At 46.8% G+C, this 20,658-nt stretch overlaps 1 protein-coding gene across 1 annotated transcript in view; it reads left to right on the forward strand.

Annotated features, from left to right (window-relative positions):
* The first annotated feature begins 17,215 nt into the window (after positions 1-17,215).
* MAOB (monoamine oxidase B) overlaps positions 17,216-20,658 on the forward strand; it is a 114,068-nt gene continuing 110,625 nt past the window's right edge. The window contains exon 1 of the mRNA XM_081793372.1: positions 17,216-17,411. Coding sequence (XP_081649498.1) covers positions 17,366-17,411 — 46 coding nt within the window. The 5' untranslated portion in view covers positions 17,216-17,365. The remainder of the gene's footprint in view (positions 17,412-20,658) is intronic.

Here is a 20,658-nt window from a genome sequence, read left to right on the forward strand (position 1 = left end):
TTTGCCCTAGGTAAGATTTATGGCCTGCATGCTTGTGGTTTTGCATTCTTAATAAACTACACCTAAGGCAGAGCATAAAGATAGCAAAGAGGATGAATTTAAGCAAAGTTTTTGGACAAGGAAGCCCTTTAAGGTGTAGGACACACGAGATATTAATGCCCAGATATGGGGCAGAGGTGTTGGGATCTTAGTGCACGTTCTAGTGATAGCAATAAAACCATGTCATGATTTGAGTGGATGGCATTACCATGAGTCAGTAATAGAAAGCCATTTTCTGCACCTTTTTTTCCCCCCTTTGAAAGCCATGCGGTCACAAACTGTATAGGGATGCATGAAAATGCACAGATGGAAGTTGTTTTTTTGTTTATTCTCAAACTGGGTAGATCCATAGTAAAATGGCATATCCATTCTCTGCTTTCGAAAGTGTAGAAGGGGCTAAAGACCCAGGTAATAGATCAAAGGAGGGTCACTTTGGCCAGGAGAACAAACTCCATTAAAAAACTGTTTCTAGGGGCGCCTGGGTGGCGCAGTCGGTTGGGCGTCCAACTTCAGCCAGGTCACGATCTCGCGGTCCGTGAGTTCGAGCCCCGCATCAGGCTCTGGGCTGATGGCTCAGAGCCTGGAGCCTGTTTCGATTCTGTGTCTCCCTCTCTCTCTGCCCCTCCCCCGTTCATGCTCTGTCTCTCTCTGTCCCAAAAATAAATAAATGTTGAAAAAAAAAATTTAATAAAAAAAAAAAAAACTGTTTCTAGGGGCACTTGGGTGGCTCAGTCGGTTAGGCATCCAACTTTGGCTCAGGTCACGATCTCGCGGTTGGTAAGTTCGAGCCCCATGTAGGGCTCTGTACTGACAGCTCAGAGCCTGGAGCCTGCTTTGGACTCTGTCTCAGTCTCTCCCCTGTTCTCTCTCTCTCTCTCTCTCAAAAATAAATAAACATTGAAAACAAAAACTGTTTCTATTGGGGCACCTGGGTGTCTCAGTCGGTTAAGCATCCAACTCTTGGTTTCGGCTCAGGTCATGATCTCACGGTTTGTGGGTTTAAGCCTGCTTGGGGCTCTGTGCTGACACAATTCAGAGCCTGCTTGAGATTCTCTCTCTCTCTCTGTCTTTCTGCCCCTCGCCTGCTCTCTATCCCTCTCTCTTTCAAAATAAATACATAAATATTTTTAAAAATCTGTTTTTATTTTTCCTGAGAATGAGGTGAGCTAATGGGTCACCTTAATACTGCTTTAAATATACAAAGCACTGGGGCACCTGGGTGGCTCAGTCGGTTGAGCGTCTGACTTCGGCTCAGGTCATGATCCCACAGTTTGTGAGTTCAGGTCCCATGTCGGGCTCTGTGCTGACAGTTCGGAGCCTGGAGCCTGCTTCAGATTCTGCATCTCCCTCTCTCTCTGCCCCTCCCCTGCTCATGCTCTATCTCTCTCTATCTCGCAAAAATATACATTAAAAAAAAAAAATATATATATATATATATATATATATATATATATATATATATACACAAAGCACAGGTTGACAAGAATAAAGCTTAGTTTTCCTTTTCATTGAAAGACGAACCAAACGGAAGACTTCAGCCCAGTTAAGATGGCAGGAAAGAAGGAACCTTTGACAATAATGATCTTCTAATAAACACCTGACTGGATTACTTGATGATCTTGGAAATCTTCTATTACACCAGTGCTAGGCTGGGGATCAGAAGACCTTCAAGCTTAGTTATTAACGAGTTCTATGACCTTGGGCAAGTTAGTTAGCCTCTCTGGGTCCTAATTTCTTCCAAATTTCTTTAAAATACAGCCTTTGGACTACCAAAGGACACTTTGGATTCTTAGCTGGATTTTCGTCTTGCTGAGCCGATCCCTACCTCATGCCAAGGAAATGAGCTAGATTTCCCTGCTAAGGCTATTCCATGGTTTGTAGTAATGCTTTCCTCTTAAAGCACCAATTCCTTCACATTTTCTCATCATTTCAACCATCCTCTGAGACAGAAAAATGCAAAATGTCTTGTTTCTAACCTTTCTTATCAAACATATATTTACACTGAAAGGTCAAACTTCTATGTTGTTTGCACTTCGACGCTTTGCCGAGAGTACTATCTGCTCTCTTGGAACACTTTACAACCGCCCTTTACATTCATTCAGTACCAGGGATGAGGTGCGGGCTCAGCTCGCAGAGTCTTGCGTTTCTTTTATGGCCCGAGACACAGAGAACGTAATGAGAATCTTTTCTTCTTCTTCTTTTTTAAGTTTATTTATTTTTGACAGAGAGAGAGAGAGAAGAAGCATGAGCAGGGGAGGGGCATAGAGAGAGGGGGACAGAGGATCCAAAGAGGGCTCTTTGCTGACAGCAGAGGGCCCGACATGGGGCTCGAACTCAGGGACTGTGAGATCATGACCTGAGCTGAAGTCGGATGCCTAATCTACTGAGCCACCCAGGCACCTGACAATCTTTTCTTTTAAGCCTCTTTGGGCTGGTACCTTTGGGGTGTTTCCTTGCAAGGCTGCAGATCTACTCGTACAGATACTGATTAATGTCAACAGACATTTCTCACACGGGTTTCATGCTGGGAATACACACAACACAACACCGCTTCTAAAGAGAACGTCACAAAAATGTGCTATATTCTATGATGGAGGCACACACATAGGCCCACAAGGGCCCTGAAGAAGACGTTCAGGCCAACCCAGGGGTTTGGGGAAGGCTTCCTGGAGGACAGGACCCTTGAAATGAGTCCCAAAGAATGACTACGACAGCATTCCCAGCTAGGGTAGCTAGATACAATATGGGACCCACGGTTACATCTGAATTTCACATAATAAACAATTTTTAGCATCTTTTTTGGTATAAACATGTCCCAAATATTGTGTTGGACCCGATTACACCAAAAAAAGTCGTCACTGTTCACCTGAAATTCAAATGTAAGTGGGCGTCCTGCATTTTGATTTGTTAATTCCGACGACTCTAGTTTCGGCCTCTATCTGCTTTTTATGCCCCTGACATACTAAAGTACTCATCTGTCCCCAGGGCAGGTTCTGGGGAGCCTCACCCCTTCCTCCTATAACTTCTTCCCAGAACAGCCATTGCTTACTAGTGCGCCCCGCCCACATTAAGTTAATTACTCTCCCCCTTGTGCTAAACCATCCCTTTAACATTAATTTCTGCATAAAGACTAATCATACTGTATGGCAATTATTTATGTAGTGTCTCCCTTACTATTAGAACATAAGCTTCTGGAAGGGCACCTGGGTGGTTCAGTCAGTTAAGCGTCCAAGTCCTAATTTTGTCTCAGGTCATGATCTCACGGTTTCATGAGTTTGAGCCCCATATAGGGCTCTGTGCGCAGACTGCACAGAGCCTGCTTGGGATTCTCTGTCTCCCTCTCTCTCTGTCCCTCCCCTGCTCACGCTCTCTCTGTCTCTCTCCCAAAATACATAAATAAACTTAAAAAAAAAAAAAGAACAGAAGCATCTGGAAAATGATGCCTTATTCATCTTGGTATGTTCAAAGTACCTGGAAGCATATAGATCTCTGTGAACATTTGTTGCCTAAATGAATATACGGATATATATATATATATAGGAGTGAATGGGTCCACGTAGCTCCGATTTCCCGCACTAATCAGAGGACAAATAGGAATGACACTTTGAACAGGACTGTTTATATATTTTTTTCTATTTTCCTTTGCAAGTTGAGTATATTGGATGTTTATCACGTAGTGGACACCTTTCTCCCTTTTGACTACCCAGGATCTAAACTCCTTTCTTGCGTTTGGGGAATCTGCCATTGAATTCACACAATGACATGGTGAAGGACAACCTACGGGCAGCTGGGTGACTGTGATAGTCTTGAAGACTGTTTGCCAAGTATCTCCAGTTCTTTCCTTTGGGGTACATGGTACAATTTCATTTCCCGATGGCCCTGGGGTTGAGTGCAGCCATAAGACCTGTTACAGCTAATGAATTGGCCCGGAAGTAGTCATTGCTAGCTCAGGGCTGAGAATTTAATTGAGACCCTCTGGAGTCCCCTTTTTTTTCTGGCAGGGCAAGGTTTGAGATGGTGGCTGCCTTATCAGTTTGGGGCCCCAAGCGACTACGTTGAGCAGAGGCACTCTGTCAAGCCAAGATGGACCTATGGATAGAGCAAGAAATAAGCCTTTATTGGTTTACGTTGCTGGAACAACCCAGCCAGGCTTGTAACTTGGGTTTCTGTTTATTTCTTAGCCTGGTTCTTTAGTAATCCCACTGATTCTGTGAGCCAATCTCTATCTCTCCAACAACTTCTTTCCTTCTTAACATAGAATTGAGGGGCACCTGTGTGGCTCGGTCGCTTGAGCATCTGACTTCAGCTTGGGTCATGATCGCACAGCTCGTGGGTTCGAGCCCTACATTGGGCTCTGTGCTGACGGCTCGGAGCCTGGAGCCTGCTAAGTATTTTGTGTCTCCCTCTCTTTCTGCCTCTCCCCTGCTCTCGCTCTTGCGCTCTATCTCTCTCTCTCTCTCTCAAATAAATAAACATTTAAAAAAATTGTTTTAAAGATAGAATTGATTTCAGTTGTTTAGTACCAAGAATATCAAGTGGTCCATTAGAAATACACTGACAACTATACCAGAAGCTGCTCGTTGCAGTGTCCCAGCTTTAGTTTGTAAGAAGAGAGTCCTTTTGGCCTAAGAGCTGTTTTCAAATTATTGTGGACAAGAAGTAGAATATCCAGGGGTGCCTGGGTGGCTCAGTTGGTTGAGCCTCAGACTGTTGATTTGGCTCAAGTCATGATCTCGAGGTTCGTGAGATCAAGCCCCCAAGTTGAGCTCTGCGATAACAGCACAGAGCCTTCTTGGGATTCTCTCGCTCCCTCTCTCTTCATCCCTCCTCCGCTTGCATTGTCTCTCTCTCTGTCTCTCTTTCTCTCTCTCTCTCTCTCAAAATAAAAAAAAAATAAACTTAAAAAAAAAAAAAAAAAAAAGAACATCCCGGAGGAAAGAACATCACTAGAAATCCTAACATTCTATGGCTTGGGAGCTGTGCCTCCTCTCGAAGATAGCTGCCACTTTACCTTTTGAAACCCATTCTTCTGAGTTTGGTGTGAAGGTCAAACAAGAAATGCCACGTGAAAATGTCCTGTAATTTTAGCAGGGCCTTGCGAACGTGGCAGTTCGTACCTGTCCCAGGCTGGGACGGAGCCAGTCCAAGTCGCGGAGAATTTAAGGAGTCCCACGGCAGTAACGCTTGAGATTGAATTACTAAGTGATTATGCAAAGAACAGATCACTGCAGCCATTGTGTAAATGCCAAGAGGAGATTAGGGACCTTGGGAAGGGATGGGCCCTAAGACATCAGCTGTAGTTTCAGCTGGGCTTAGGTGCCTGAGGTGTTAGAACACCTGCCCTCCCACCCAAGCTGTGGCTAGAATGAGACCAGAATGGCTAATGGGAAGGGCGTCGCATCCAACGAGAACTTCACCTGAAAACTTGTTTCTTACGATGCAGCAACTGCTTCTGGATTCTTCTTCTACTGGACAAACGCATTGTAGCAGACCCTTCAGGTGCATTGCCTCACCTCCTCCCAGCACACCTTTATGCCCCGGCCGTTGGAGTGGCAACCAGTTCTGCACAAGTATAAACTCACAGCACCTCATTTCAACGGCAGCTTGAACGTCTCACTTTCTGTCCCCGGAGTTCCTGTGACACCACTGTAGGAAACTCCTGCAGAAACCCTCTTAGCACTCATAGATGCACAAGCTACAAGTGTGGGAGAAGTAGCCCGTGGGCAACCCTTGGCCAGTGGAGGATGTGAGTCAGTGGACAAATGCCCTCTTCTTCTGGACCACTGGCAGACAACTGTGAGGCTCATTCCGTACAGTTCCCCAGAAGGTTCCAGTGAGACTGAAGCCCAGGTGCCCATGTTGTGTCCCTCCTTCCTTATTTCCCTTTTCCCAACCCACAATACCATTCTCTGGAGTCACTACCCCCAGATGAGCTGTCTGTGCGATAGCTGTCCCAGGGTGTGCTTTCCATGGCAACCCAGGCTAAGGAGAGCCCCATATTTATGCAAGGCCTAGACGGGACATCGCTGCTCTCCAGGCTCACCTGTCCTAGCCTCTCCCCTGCTCGTTCCCAGAACTCCTATCTAAAACTCCCATATTCCACACTGGCCTTCCCTGTTTCTCTCTTTCTCTATTTCTTTCTCGTTCTCTTTCGTGCACCTTCACACACACGCACGGCAGCTGCTGGCGCTCTTTTATTAAGATCTGCTATTTTTGTCTCTGAGACTCAGAATACTCAGAGTTGGCCATTCCACAGACTGATAGAAGTTCCTTAATTATAACAGTAATAATAAATTGGTTGCCTGGTGGGAGGCTGTTAAATTTTAATTGTACCAAGTAAAGGTATTCTAGCGACTATCTATTGTTGACATTATTTCATAAAAGAAAGGACATGAGGGGCGCCTGGGTGGCTCAGTCGGTGAAGCGTCCGACTTCGGCTCAGGTCATGATCTCACAGCTCATGAGTTCAAGGCCCCGCATCGGGCTCTGTGCTGACAGTTCAGTGCCTGGAGCCTGCTTCCGATTCTGTCTCCCTCTCTCTCTGCCCCTCCCCTGCTTGAGCGCACATGCTCACTCTCGCTCTCTCTCTCAATAATAAACAGTAAAAAAGTTAAAAAAAAGGACATGATAACACCCCAAAAAGCCAGAAGGATATAATCTCCCATTAGGTGATGGTCTCCAAATTAGCATAATCTTAGTTTCCTGAACATTTCACTGCTGTGTTCTTAGCTTTCCCGTTTTGGGGAGGGTAGATAATACATGGTGAGCACAGGCATTATCTGTTACCTCTGGGCTCCCACATGCCCTCTGCTGCTCCCTTCTCAAACTCTTTGCACCCCCTTTTTCTTTGATCTCTGTGTCCCCTCCCCCCATCTCTCTCGGTATTGCCAGCCAGCTCTGTTCCCTGTGCTACGCGTCATTCTTCAGTTGTGTGATGTCCCGGAAAGTCCCAACCCTGGTAGGCACAGTGTCCTTATACTGTCACATGTCCTTACCTGTGTGTTTTTACCAAAGGGGTGACTGGGGTGTTAAGTGATCTTGTAAATAACCAAAGGGTAGGGCTAGAACCTGTGGAATTTGGACTCTGCTGCCCTGCCCCTCTGACATTGACAGCCTCTGCCCAAGCCCCACCCTGGGGCCACCCTGGGGCATGGCCATTCCTGTTAGAAATTGTTAATAATTCTGTCATGGGGCGTGGGACTGTTCTCTTGAAACTTATCCGTAGCTTGGCGTTCTGTCGGTTTTGAACACTCTTCCTCTGGTTAGCCTGTTTTAAATTACTTTTCTACAATTTGCACTCTTTTTTCTTTTCTGCTCTTTGGCTTTCTAAGATTTGAGCTTTTAAAAACTCTTCCCTTGGATTATCTCTAAAATTTATATGATCTTTTATGTCTTCAATCACCTTTATATGTTTTTATGTTTTCCCTTTTTCCTTCCACTGCACTAACAAACCCTTTTGATTTCAACTCCTTACATGTTTACCATCTTGTTTGGTTTGACATAATAGTTTAATATGATAAATATCCTCTTTAATTCTAAGTCGTTGACCGTTACCCTTCCCTGTCTGTCATTTCTACCATCCATCGTAACCTGCTGTTATGGTTTTTCAGGAAGAAACAGCTATTTTATTTTATTATTTTCTTCACATCCAGATCCCAAGCCGAGCAAAGTTCTTTTTTATTCTTCCTTTCAAGAAGGTGGCTTGTGTCCAATGAGCCTTCTTATTTTTTTTTTTTTTTTAACGTTTCATTTATTTTTGAGACAGAGAGAGACAGAGCATGAACGGGGGAGGGGCAGAGAGAGAGGGAGACACAGAATTGGAAGCAGGCTCCAGGCTCTGAGCTGTCAGCACAGAGCCCGACGCGGGGCTCGAACTCACGGACCGCGAGATCGTGACCTGAGCCGAAGTCGGAGGCTTAACCGACTGAGCCACCCAGGCGCCCCAATGAGCCTTCTTATTGACTCATTCTTTTTAGTGTTTGGGCTTCATTCAGGGGTCTCAGTTCTGACATCTCATGCAGCGTGAGTCCAAAGCACTGCCTCCTGTCCTGTGCTGCCTTTAAAGGTCACTTCCTGGGGTTAGGAAAGTCATCAAAGACCCCAGCGTAGCTGTAGTTATACAGAATCACTTGTATTTCCATCTGCCTCTTAAGTTTTGGTCCCTCGTGATTTTTATCACTTTCTTATTAACTTGGCTATACATTGAAAACAAGGTTCGTTATGTCTCGCTATACATTTTACTGAGATGACATTCACAAAGCATGAAATGAACCATTTTGAAATGTACAATCCAATGACATTTAGCACATTCACCATGTTGTCCAACCAGCACCTCTGTCTACTTCCAAAACATTTTCATCACCCTAAGAGGGAAACTTTTACCCAATGAGCAGTTAATTCCCCATTTCTCCCTCCCCCGAGCCCCTGGCAACTATCGTTCTGCTTTATGTCTTTATAGATTTACCTATTCTGGATATTTCATATAAATTGTATCGTACAGTATGTAAACTTTTGTGTCTGGCTTCTTTTATTTATTTCTTTATTTTTAAGTGTTTATTTTTGAGAGAGAGGGAGAGGGAGGGATCGAGCACAAGCGAGGGAGGGGCAGAGAGAGAGGGGGATAGGGAATCTGAAGCAGGCTCTGGGTCGACAGCAGAGAGTTCGATGAGGGCTCGAACTCAGGAACTGTAAGATCATGACCTGAGCTAAAGTCGGACACCTAACCGGTTGAGCCACCCAGGTGCCTCCGGCTTCTTTTATTTAATACAACGTGATGTTTGTTATGTTTTATGTAGAGTTTTTAGCTATTTTGTATTAGGAGAATTTTCTATGTTTCTGGAAATAGAAGTCCTATATCTGATTATTATTTAATGTTATTATTAACTCATGTACCATGAGTGGGAAATTAAAATTGAAAATTCCTTTTTTTTGAGAGAGAGAACTGGAGAGACAGAGCACACAGGTGGGGGAGAGGCAGAGAGACAGGGAGAGAGAGAATCCCAAGCAGGCTCTGCATTGCCAACTCACATCCAGATGTGGGGCTTGAACCCACAAACCACGAGATCACGAGCTGAAGTCAAAAGCTGGGCGCTTAACCAACTGAGCCACCCAGGTGCCTCAAAAATTCCTTTTAACTGATATTTATCTTTCAAAGCTTCAAAACTTTCACTCAATGCTTTACATTAAAAAAAAAAAAAACAGCAAGGAGAAGAGTTTTTCCTAATATTTGATCAATAATTCCCTAAAACAGTGAACATTCAAAATATAAATTCATTTTATCTTATTTTGAACCCCATATTAAACTTTAGTTAATAAATTATCAGAAAGATGTTTTTTTTTTCTAATTTCACCATAGGAAAAAATAATTTCTTGAATCAGGAAAAATACACTGATTTAAAAATACACTTGCTTTTCTTTGCCATAGGAATCAATTCTTGGGAGATGCCAGATTTTCAAGGGTCTCTCTCCTTTTCTTTTATCTCTGGCAATTTTTCTTCTGCCCCAAATTGTGGATGTAAAAGCATTTATTAAAGGTAATCATCTCTGTGATTAACCAATAATGACTTGCTTTTTATTGTCAGGTCCGTCTATTTCAATGAGTGAACCTGACTGAGGCTGGCCCAGGATCACTGAAGTCAGGACCTTTGAAGTGAACATATGTGATCTCAACGGATATAGTTCATCATTTTCCTTTTCATCATCTAGTACTCACGTCTGGCAGCACTTTTATTCATCTTAGAGACAAGCTTCTCAAATGCATAGGCTTTATTTGCACAAATTGTCCCTTATTTGTCTCATTTGGAGAGGAAAAGAATTACATTAGAGGCTTCTTAGACATCCAGTTCAACTGGTACAGTGGGCTTTCATCTAGACTAACGGTTCTCAACAGGGGGGTAATTTTTCTCTCCCAGGGGATACTTGACCATGTCTGGAGACATTTTTGTTTGTCCCAAACAAATGGGGAAGGGGGCAGTCGTGGAACTTCTCAGCCTTCACAAGTGTGCAAGCCAATTCCTAACTAACAGAACCAGTAGGATGGAGAGATGATAGAGATAGAGATAGAGATAGAGATAGAGATAGAGATAGAGATAGAGATAGAGAGATATATAATGAAGAATTGTCTCGCACACTTGCGAAGGCTGAGAAGTTCCACGATCTGCCATCTGCAAGCTGGAGACCCAGGAAAGCCAGTGGTGTAATTCAGTCCAACTCCAAAAGCCTGAGAACCAGAGGAGCCAATGGTTCCCATTTTAGTCTGAGGGCCAGAGAAGATGAGAGGAGATGTCCCAAGTCAAGCAGGCAGTCAGGAAGCAAGAGGGGCAAATTCTTCTTTCCTCCATCTTTTGTTCTATGTCAGCCCCCAGTGGATTGGATGATGCCCACCCACGTTGGGGAGGGCAGCCTGCTTTAGTAAATCCACCAATTCAAATGCGAATCTCATCGGGAAAGACCCTCACAGATATACTCAGAGATGCTTCATCTGGGCATTCTGTGGCCAGTCAAGCTGACGCACAAAATTGACCATCACACCAGGAATACCGCTAAGCATCCTACAATGCACAAAACAGCCCCCATAACGAAGAGTTTTTCTGTCCAAAATGTCAACTGTGCAGAAATTGAGAAACTCTGATCTAGCCTGAAGCAATTCTAGAGTTCAAATCTTGTTCCTTCTTGGGCTCAGATGTTTTTAAATGACTTTTTAAAGTGCATTCAAAGTCTGCCAGGCCAGAGAATACGCTCTTAACACTTCATACCAAAATGTTAAAAATCTAAGATTTAGTCTCTCAACTTTTCGTTTTTCCAGCTCGAGAGACTTCACACCTACATTCTAGTTGAACATTGCTCAAAATACAGTCCTTGGGTCACCAATGGGTGACAGGGTTCCCCTGGAGAATCGTAGGCAGACCTCCCAATGTGTTTCCAGAAGCATCGCATGCCATTCTGTAGACTTTAATTTTGTTTCCCTAGTTCTTTTTCTACTGGAAAGTGCAGCGAGTAGAGTCGGCAGCTGTGGGATCTCTTGCTCTGCCGAAGTCATTCTCGGACACAAAAAAGTTTGAGAACCACCGCTATTGAAACTCTTCTTTGTAACAGCTTCAAGACCCACCTCAAGTTCCCCTCAAACTGATTAACGTATTCATTTATTCATTCATTACACACATTGAGACTCTACTAAACATCACCACCACCATGCTAAGGGCTGAGGACATAGGAAGACCGTCCCCCCAAAGACGGAGTTCCTTGAGTAGCTCATTGTTGGAGGAATTCTGATCTCTGTTAACCCTGCCCTTTCCCTGCACTCCACAATTTAATACGTGCTCGTAGATGACTGTGTTACTCTCAAATTGACCTCTTTGTGTTGATTTCTCCTCCTGAACCAGGGCATAGTATCTTTCCTGGCTAGGGTTGCCAGATAAAGTGTGGGGCATCTAGTTAAATTTGAATTGCAGATAAATAATGAATGATTTTTTTTGTATGAGTATGTTGCAAATGTTGCAGGGGACACATTTATATGAAAAGAGACAATTCATTGACCTTCAAATGCTAATTGGGCATCCTGTATTTTTTATGTGCTAAATCTGACGGCCCTGTTTCAGGCAAGGGTTCTCTAATATTTTCCCTACATCTCCAAGGACATATGAGAGAGGTCTGGACGCACAGCTGGTCCTCAAATAAGCACTCATACAAGCAGGTGTCTCATTACTTTGAGGTAGACAGAAAGTTAAAATATTCTTCCTCGCAAGGTAGGGACAGTGAGTGATTTCTTCTAGCACCCTTGGCATAGTTAAATCAGTTGTGATCTGAAGGCAGGGCAAGCTTCCAGGAAATGGTGGTGTTTAAAATATAGCTTCTAAATACCAAATCAGGACAGGAGAGAATCCAGGACCCAGGGAAATTTTTTCCCCCGGGGGAGGAGACGGTGGGTGAGTCTGTCTTTTAGTCCTGAACGTTCACACAGGGCATTGGTATATTGACAATGCCAGGAAATAACTTTAACTTGTCTCCAGTCTCAATTACTGAGATAACTAACCATGGAAATTTCCATAACCATGGAAATTTAACCCTCAATAGTATTGCTTTTTCATCTAGCATCTTGCCATCAGTGAACATTATGCTGTTTCTCTACAGTAGACATTGTGGGTGAATGTACTTTGAGCTGCTCCTGAAAGCATAAACAGCTATTGCTAAATGGCATTCATTCTTTCTGATCCCAGTGGGTCAGAGTTTCCGTTTGCAACACCAACAGCAAGTATTGCCTTTCTGGAGCCCGAAAATGCCCTGCTATCTGGAATTTGTCAGTAAATGTTACATGCCCAGTCAAATATTATACGAACAGGGACTCCAGTCACATAAAATGCCATGACAACTGGAAAACACGTGAGCTTTTTCATGTGTTTTTTGTTTTGTTTTGTTTTGTTTTTTTAATAACCAGGAGTCCTGCGTTCTAATCTCAGCTGTCAAAAATCGCTGTTGGGGCACCTGGGTGGCTCGCTTGGTTGAGCGTCTGACTTCGGCTCAGGTCATGGTCTCATGGTTCGTGAGTATGAGCCCTGCGTCGGACTTTCTGCTGTCAGCACAGAGCACACTTCGGATCCTCTGTCCCATTCTCTCTCTGTCCCTCTGTTGCTTGCGCTCTCTCAAAAATAAATATTAAAAAAAAAATGTGTGCTGTTGGTTGCAGAAGGAAGGGGTTTCCTATGCAGGCATAGTATGTATTTGAATTATTATATCCAATATTATTTTATTTCAGAGACCTGCTCAGGTTTTCTACCTTTTAGAATACATTTCAGGTTTTTGCAGCATCTGGCCCACTTTTTACTTCACTTCTTTTTATAACTGTCCCTAGTTGAAACCTTTAATGAGTCCCAACATCCATAGTGAAAAACAAATTTTGTTCTTTTTTTTTTTACATTTATTTACTTTTTTGAGAGATAGAAAGAGAGAGAGACAGAGTACAAGTGGGGGAAGGCAGAGAGAGGGAGACACAGAATCCAAAGCAGGCTCCAGACTCTGAGCTGTCCACACAGAGCCCAATGCGAGGCTCGAACCCACAAACCGTGAGATCATGACCTGAGCTGAAGTCGGACGCTTAATCTACTGAGCCACCCAGGCGCCCCACAACAAATTTTGTTCTTAAACACCTTCGTTTGAATCATGTCTATAAACTGGATTTCTATTGAAGAAAAGACCTCAAATCAACTCAAGCCCCAGCTATTAGCATCATTTTGTACCGTGTAACTGTCCTCATCGGGAATGTGACCTGAGTGGCAGCCATTTGTCAGGGGGTCCCTCTTGTCATCTGATTCCTAGAATCACCAGACTCTTGATTGCAATCATCATCTGGAGTGTACATGACACAAATATCTACTTATAAGAAAACATGGAGAGATGATTTCACCCCGGACTACATAAAGGTAACCAAAGGATCGATTCTGTGTCGGTGATCTCACACTACGAAATTAGAATCATCCGTGTAAGAATAATTAATTAAAAGTAATACTGTTCAACAATCCATAATTAGTATCCAGTGGGGCCACAATCATAATTTCTAATTTCCTCTTCCCCAAAGAATTTGTGAAAACCTTAAAGTAAGTTTAGCACTTACTTTGCAAATAAGGTTTGGTTTTTGTTGACATGCTTTGCCACGTGTCTATAGGTGTGACCTCTATCTTCCTGAAGTCTTGGAGCTTGGGGTCTCTGCCTGACTCCCTATGTCTGTCTCCCTTGGCCTCTGCCCTGCCCGTGCTGTGGAAATCAGGCCACAGGGGACAGAGCCCCACTCTGGTTCTATGAGCGGGAAGATTTCTCTTCCATCTCAACCTTGTGTCTATAAGCCAGCTTGGCACATGCCCACAGCTGTTGGCCTGTTAAGGCAAGTCATGAACACCCACCTGTCGCCTGGCTTGTTCCCTCCAACTCTACTCAGGCCGGTTCCTGACCGGCACCCTGGCCCTGGAACACGTCTTTCCTTTGGCATCTTAAATCAGCCTCTGTACTTTGACTCGGATCTCCAGCTTCTAGCCCAAGGTCCAGTGAAGGGCTTTGGCTTCGATTGAAGCTGGGTGCCCCCTAACTCTTGGGCTGCTTGAGGATGTGGCTCCCCTCTAAACAAGTCCTTGAGGCCAAAAGCGAGGTCTTGGCCCATTGAAAAGTCACCTATTGCCTCCTCGTTGTCCCCAAGGAGGGGATCTGGACACTCAGATTAGGATCCAAGCTGATGATGGATACCTCACTGGGTAGAATCAGAGGTCCTAGAACACTTAACAATTGTTAAACTGTTAAAATTCCAATTTAACATTGTTCAAGAACTGTCCTGGCTGCAGTGACTGACCCTTTCATCATTCGATCCCTCAGTGTATGTTTTTCAAAAGATTAACAAAGAAGTTGGGGGAAAAAACACGGTAGGCTCTAAATCTCATTTTGAAACAAATTTTCCAGCCCCGGTCAAACCTCCAGTGTTCAAAACCAGTGAAATTCACAACATAGATAATATCTGGTGAACTCTGTTCTGCACAGCCTGTCTCTTTATTGAAACCTTTTGTGGCATCACAAAAGACTCGCTGAAATATCCATTCATGAAAAGCTGGACGGCAAGAAAGAAGTAATAAGGACCTTTTATTACCTTGGCAGTCTTCTAATAAAAAATGACAGGAAAGTAAGTTCCTTTTAATTGACGAAGCACGGATATCATGAAGTTGGAAAGGCAAAGAAATACTGCTTGGGGCAAACGGCATTTCTGTGCGCTTCTTAGGTAGAAGTGTTGAACGCGGCTCCCCAGCAACATGAGTTAGGTTTGCTGTAATTGTCCATTTTCATGCTTGTTTTTTGGAAGATTCTTGTTTATAAGGGCGTATGTCCAGTGATGAGTACACGACACAGAGTTGGTGCTCAATAAATCATTCTTGGATGGATGAATGAAAGAGGACGCATGATCCCTTTCTGCAGGAATCTGTTACCTACTTGGGAAAAGAAGACACACCCAAGGTTAGATGGTGCTTCCTATCGTTTTATTCATTGTTGATTTTTCCCTGTTCCATTCTTATTATGCACTATTAGTTTTTGCGGTACGTGTAATAAGTCTTAAAGGCGGTCAAAGACGTTCTTTGTTCACTGGACTGTGTCCAGTCCTCCCAATGCTCCAGCCTCGTACTCTGCCTGGTGTGCTCATCCTCAATAGTTGATTGACCCCGGTTCATCCTTCAAGTCCCAGCGAAAAAGTCATTTCCTCCTGGAGGTCCTCCTCGATTGCCTGGGCTAAGTTCTCTCGCCCTGCTACGTGTCCCGGAGCAACATTCAGAATTACGCTTGTGATTACCCCTCCTAGATGTCTTCTCTGATGCAGTGTGAACCCCGAGAGGGCAGAGGGCAGGGGCAGCTCTGTTCTTGTCCATCAATTCCCCAGGGCTCAGCATAGCATTTATGGAAGACGTATAACGACCAGACAGCTTCTCATTAGGACCACCTTGAGACAGGTCAGGGGCTCTGGAGTGTGGAGCTGGCTCTGGAACTGTTGGGAGAGTAGAGGCCTGGAGGAGAGGAGAATGTGCCCAAGGCCTGTGGACCAGCAGCACTAGCATCACCTGTTGCTTATTAGAAATGCAGCTTCTCAGGCCCCACCCCAGACCTGGGTGCTTTATACTTACATTCAAGTTTGAGAAGCACTGCTCTTAGAGGCTTTGTGCAGAGAGAGAAGAGGAACCTTGGGAGGTATCCCCTGTAGGAGACGGACCCTGAGCAGGCCTGAACGACCCCTTGCATGCAGGGATAAGGTGACCTCAGAGATCCTCTGAAGGCTCCTGAGTTCTCAAGCCGGTTTTGACCTCATGGAGCACAAGGTTCACTGACTACCTTCGCCTGGGGAAAATGCTGTTTGCCGGTAAGTTTTCTCCAAAGACGCCACGGTTCCTCTCCCGGCCTTGTTGCCAGGTGGACATCGAGAAAGGATAAGTTGGTCAGCCTGCCTTGAACTCAAAGCTTCAGATGCCCCGGGGCCTCCTGCTGACTCCGTATTTTTGGACCCACGCCAAAGAGATCCCAGGCAGACCCTACAAGTATCCCCTCCACCCATCTCACCCCACCCCACTGGACATGGGATTCACTGGCAAGATAGGTGAGGGGCCAGAGTGTCCACAGCTAAGAAGCCCGAAGCTTTAGGGCCCTGTGGACAGAGGCAGACAGGTAAGGCTTGGCGATGAGGAGGCCAGCCCGGGCTCTCTTAGGGATGGGGCAGTGGGGACCTAGGTTCAGGCCCAGGGGCTGTTTAATTAATTAATTAATTAATTATATTTTCATTTATTTATCTTCGGGAGAGCACAAATGGGGGAAGGGCAGCGAGAGGGGGACAGAGGATCTGAGGCGGGCCCTGTGTGGACAGCCGATGAGGTGGAGGCTTGTTTCAAACAATTCGCCAGGCCTGGAGCCTGCCCCCACCAAACCCGCAGCTCCCCTGCCCTGAACCGAAGCCCTTGACACAATTAGTTCTTGAAAAGCCATCCCACATTGCTTCTTTTGACTTTGGGAAAGGTGGCTAAACACCTGTAATATTGTTGAATCCCCCCCCCCCCCCCCCCATGTTTGGCAAAGCCAAGGTCCCTAGACCCACATCCCAGGGCCACAAATAACTCCGCTTGCTGCTTTAGCCTCCCGGAGCTAATTGCGGACATAAGGGCAGAGGGAGTGGGGGAGGGGGAGAGGTGGGTATTTGGAAGGAGGACGAGAGGGGCGGAGAATGCCTCCCCAGTACATGCCAAGATAGTGGCAATACCGGGTGGTGGAGCAAAGTGAGTCTCGGAGCCTCGCTGGCCTTTTTACCTACTTTATCTCGCTTTTCTCATCTGTGAAATGGGTTGTTAGAAGGCTTAACCGGAATCATGCAGGCAAAGCGCTTAATGCGGTGCTTGGGACCTGGAAAACGCTCAACGAACGAACGAAAAGTCCGGTGTTCTTTGCATTGCTCTATTTGGGGGAATAATTGCAGGGGGCTGGAGGCAGACACCCAAAGGGGCCACCGCCCACCCCCCAGCCCCCCAAGCTCAATAACGCACTACGGAGGCTGATGGAGAAATAAAGGCCGTGCTGAAGGCCCAGGGGAGGTGTCCCTCCCCCCTCCAGGCTCCCCGTGCGGGCCCCAGGTGATCTCTCCGCCCCCGCGCCCGCCCTCCCCAGGTCCGGGCGGCGGAGCTCCGGGCGGGGGGCGGGGCTCGGCGGCGGGCGATATAGCTGCTGGGCGGCGGCGCCAGTGCGCGGGGGCAGCGCGGCGGGCGGGGGCCGAGACCCAGACCGCGGAGCGGCGGGCACCGGGGCGGCCCGGAGCGGGGCGAGCACCATGAGCCACAAATGCGACGTGATCGTGGTGGGGGGCGGTATCTCAGGTCAGTCGCGGCAGCGGCCCTCCTTCTTCCTCCTGCGTCCGAACAGGTGGCCGCCTGGGTGGGGTGAGGGGCGCGGGCGGACGAGGGCCTTGGGGGCGGGGGCCGACCCCGGGAGCCTCGAGCCTGTCCGTGTGCGCGGGCGGGGATCTCGCGGGCCCCGAGTGCCGCGCACGGAAGCTCCCACGAGGGGAAGGATTTGGTGCGGTCCTGGACAGAAGGCGGGGGAGGGGGGCGGAGGGACGAAAGCCTGTGGACGGGCCGGGGCCAGGCTTTGAACTTCTCCCTCCGAAGGCTGCTGGGCCTGCGCTTGCGGGAATTTTCGAGGCGAAGAGAAAGGGGGCTGGTTAGCGCGCGGGAGGTTTCTGCTAGGGGGTGGCGCAAAGGTCCGTCACTTTTTCCAAGCAAAAGTCAGTCATCTGCTCCAACCTGCCCTGGGCGCTCGGCACCCCAGCTTGAAGCAGGCGTGCACCACAGCGTACTATAACCCTGGCAGCAGGGGAAACGACCTTGAACAGTTAGCTCCTGGTTCAGAAAGCAGGGGTTGGACCCTGGGGCGATTGATTGACAAATACCGTCCTGACCCTGATTCTCTGTGGTTCTGTGATTGTCACGGGTCTCTCCCTGGGGCTGCAGGGCCTTTTGAGCAAATAGCTCTTCTCACCACTACCCGCTTCCAGAACAGGCTGAACAAACTGTCCAGTGGGGCTGGGGTGGGGAAACTTGACTCTCTGGCCCAGCCTGTGTTTGGCAGGTTGGAGACTACCCTCTCAGACACAGGGAGGCTGTGTGCGCAGCAGGGCGCAAAGACAGAAGCCAGAGGGAGGGATGGAGTGGGTGGAGAAACCCATCCTCTAACGAGGGTCAGGCGGATCCTATGGGTGGGGGTTAGTGAGAATAAGCAGTGTTCCCAGAGTGGCCTAACAGCCCCCTGGGGACGCTTTGGCCCCAATCCCGGGGCCTCCTGGTTCCTGAGAAGTAATTGGGATGCTTCCCAAATCCATGGATATGTTGCCCAACCCTTGGCCCTAACCAGGTCTCAGGAGCAGGGTTAGCCTTTGCTCTCCATGGAGTGGGCAGGGCAGAGGTGCCCCGACTGCTGTACCTGGTGAGGAAACCAAGACCTTGGATGTTGGGGGCTGATCCTGGTCTTGTGCCGCTCCCTCCACTGCAGCCCTCCTCACCTTTGGGTCGAGTCTCAGGCTACCATTTGTGTTCGCGTGGCCCTCCTGGACTCACTCAGGCCAGGCCCTGTGTCCCGTGCTGCAGGGTACACAGACGCATAAGACAGTGGCACGCCAAGGTGGGCCAAGGGTAGGTTGATTTGGCTTGCTTTCAGTATTTTTGACATCTCTTCTCCTATGGGAACTTGGACTTCAAAGCATATGTAGAAAATATTATTCAGGGGCACCTGAAGTTCTCTTGCCAGGCCCCCGAGGTCCTGTTTTTGCCCAAAGTCTAATGGGTTCAGATTTTTCTACTCCCCCCCCCCACACCCCTTATTTTGCCCTGTCTGATTCATACTCCAAACCTTCAAGATCACTCAAATAAATCATGTTAGACTCGTTCAGGAAGGGTAGATCAGGGTTTGGCTATTTCCACAAGCAGTGGTGAACTTTTATATTGACCCTCAAACTCTGAAGACAGGGGTCAGGTGACTAGATCTGCCTTCTTCTCAGGAACATTCCATGGAACAGTCGTTGTTCTAAAAAGCAAGAAAACAGGGTTCCAAGGCCTTACTCAACTGCTTTATCTGCTGCATGAGGATAACACCAACTAGTCACAGCTAGATGATGACAGCATCACGGTGAAGGGCAAGAGCAACAATGCATGTGAAAATAGCTTTGCAAAGGCTGACATGACAAGAGGTCCTACAAGAATTGTACTCACTTATTCAAACAGTAGGCATTAGAGTAGGCTGTGGTAGGGGATGCAAAATTGGGTCACATTGCTTTTGAAGATGTGTCAATCCAGGAGGGGAGAGGAGATACCCAAACAAAGACAACACAAGGTAGACAGTGGTGCATGTGATAGATGCTTTAGTGGTGCATGCACAGAGTCCTAGGGAAGGTGATTGGAGAGAATCTCCAACTCTGCTGAGAAAATCTGGGCAGACTTCACAGAGGAGGTGACATTTGAAGTAGGTGGGAAAGGAGGACTATGAATTCAGCGGGAGACTAGATGAGGAAAGCATTTTGAGCTAAGGAACCGCTTATATAAAAACACAAACATGTGAAGGAACACGGTAGCCAGGCTTAGGAAACCTCGAGAACTTCCGTGTGGAGAGGTGAAGGAGGGAAGGTGTGGTGGCACGAACTTTGGGGAGTTTTGCGCATCATCCGCAAAAGGTGCCGTTCTTTCTGTGGTCGGTGAACGCCAATGGGGATTTTTCATTCCCAGAAATACAGGGATGGTACTAACCAAAAGAGGGAGGTGAAGGGGGAAGAGCAGGTTTAGGAGAAGGATGGGGCACGTGGAGTCAGAGGTGCTGGGAGGACCACGGGAGAGGTGTCTGGCAGGTGGATATTCAGGGAAGTTGGGCTCAGAGATACGTGCACGCGAGAGAAGTTTGAGCTGAAGCCACTGATGCAAATGAAATGACCCAAGCCGAGAGAGAGGAGAGAGGAAGTCTGGAACAGACTAGATGAGAGGGTGGAGGAGAGGAAGGTGTGTCCATCATTCTCTGTTGTCTGAGGACCGAGAGGAGGAAACCGAGACACCGGAAGACACTTAGTTAACCTCACAGCTTAGCTGAGATATCATCTCCCAAGGCTGCCCTTCCGAATCCCCCCAGATTGGGTTAGATGACTCCGTTTTATTCTCCCCTGCCGCCTGGTCCTTTTCCCTGAGGTGTTAATGGCTCACTTTCCCCTCCACTAGACTGTGAGCCTCCAGAGCCCAGGGAAGTGTCCCTTTTTCTCTGCAGAGAACCCCCAGCCCCCAGCTCCAGAGCCCTGCCTGGCCCAGTTGGCACTGAGGACTTGCTGTTGGCTTAATGGACTTTACACCAACAAAGTAGCAACTGATTGGATTTGAAACTCACATCCACTGTAACCACCAATCTTTTGCATTTCCCTCCAAATCACCCTGACAGCAGGAGAAGCAGTCAGATCGGAATTTTAGAATTAGTAGGTGACCAACCCAGTGTTTACATTTAGAAGTGTCTGAATTTGACTCTGCTTTTTAAAGTTTGTTAGTTGTTAAGCTTGGGGCGTTCTGCTAATTCTCTAATCGTTTTTGAAAGCCGTCA

The sequence above is a fragment of the Panthera onca genome, chromosome X (assembly GCF_046562875.1).
Source record: "Panthera onca isolate mPanOnc1 chromosome X, mPanOnc1 haplotype 2, whole genome shotgun sequence".
NCBI lineage: Eukaryota > Metazoa > Chordata > Mammalia > Carnivora > Felidae > Panthera > Panthera onca.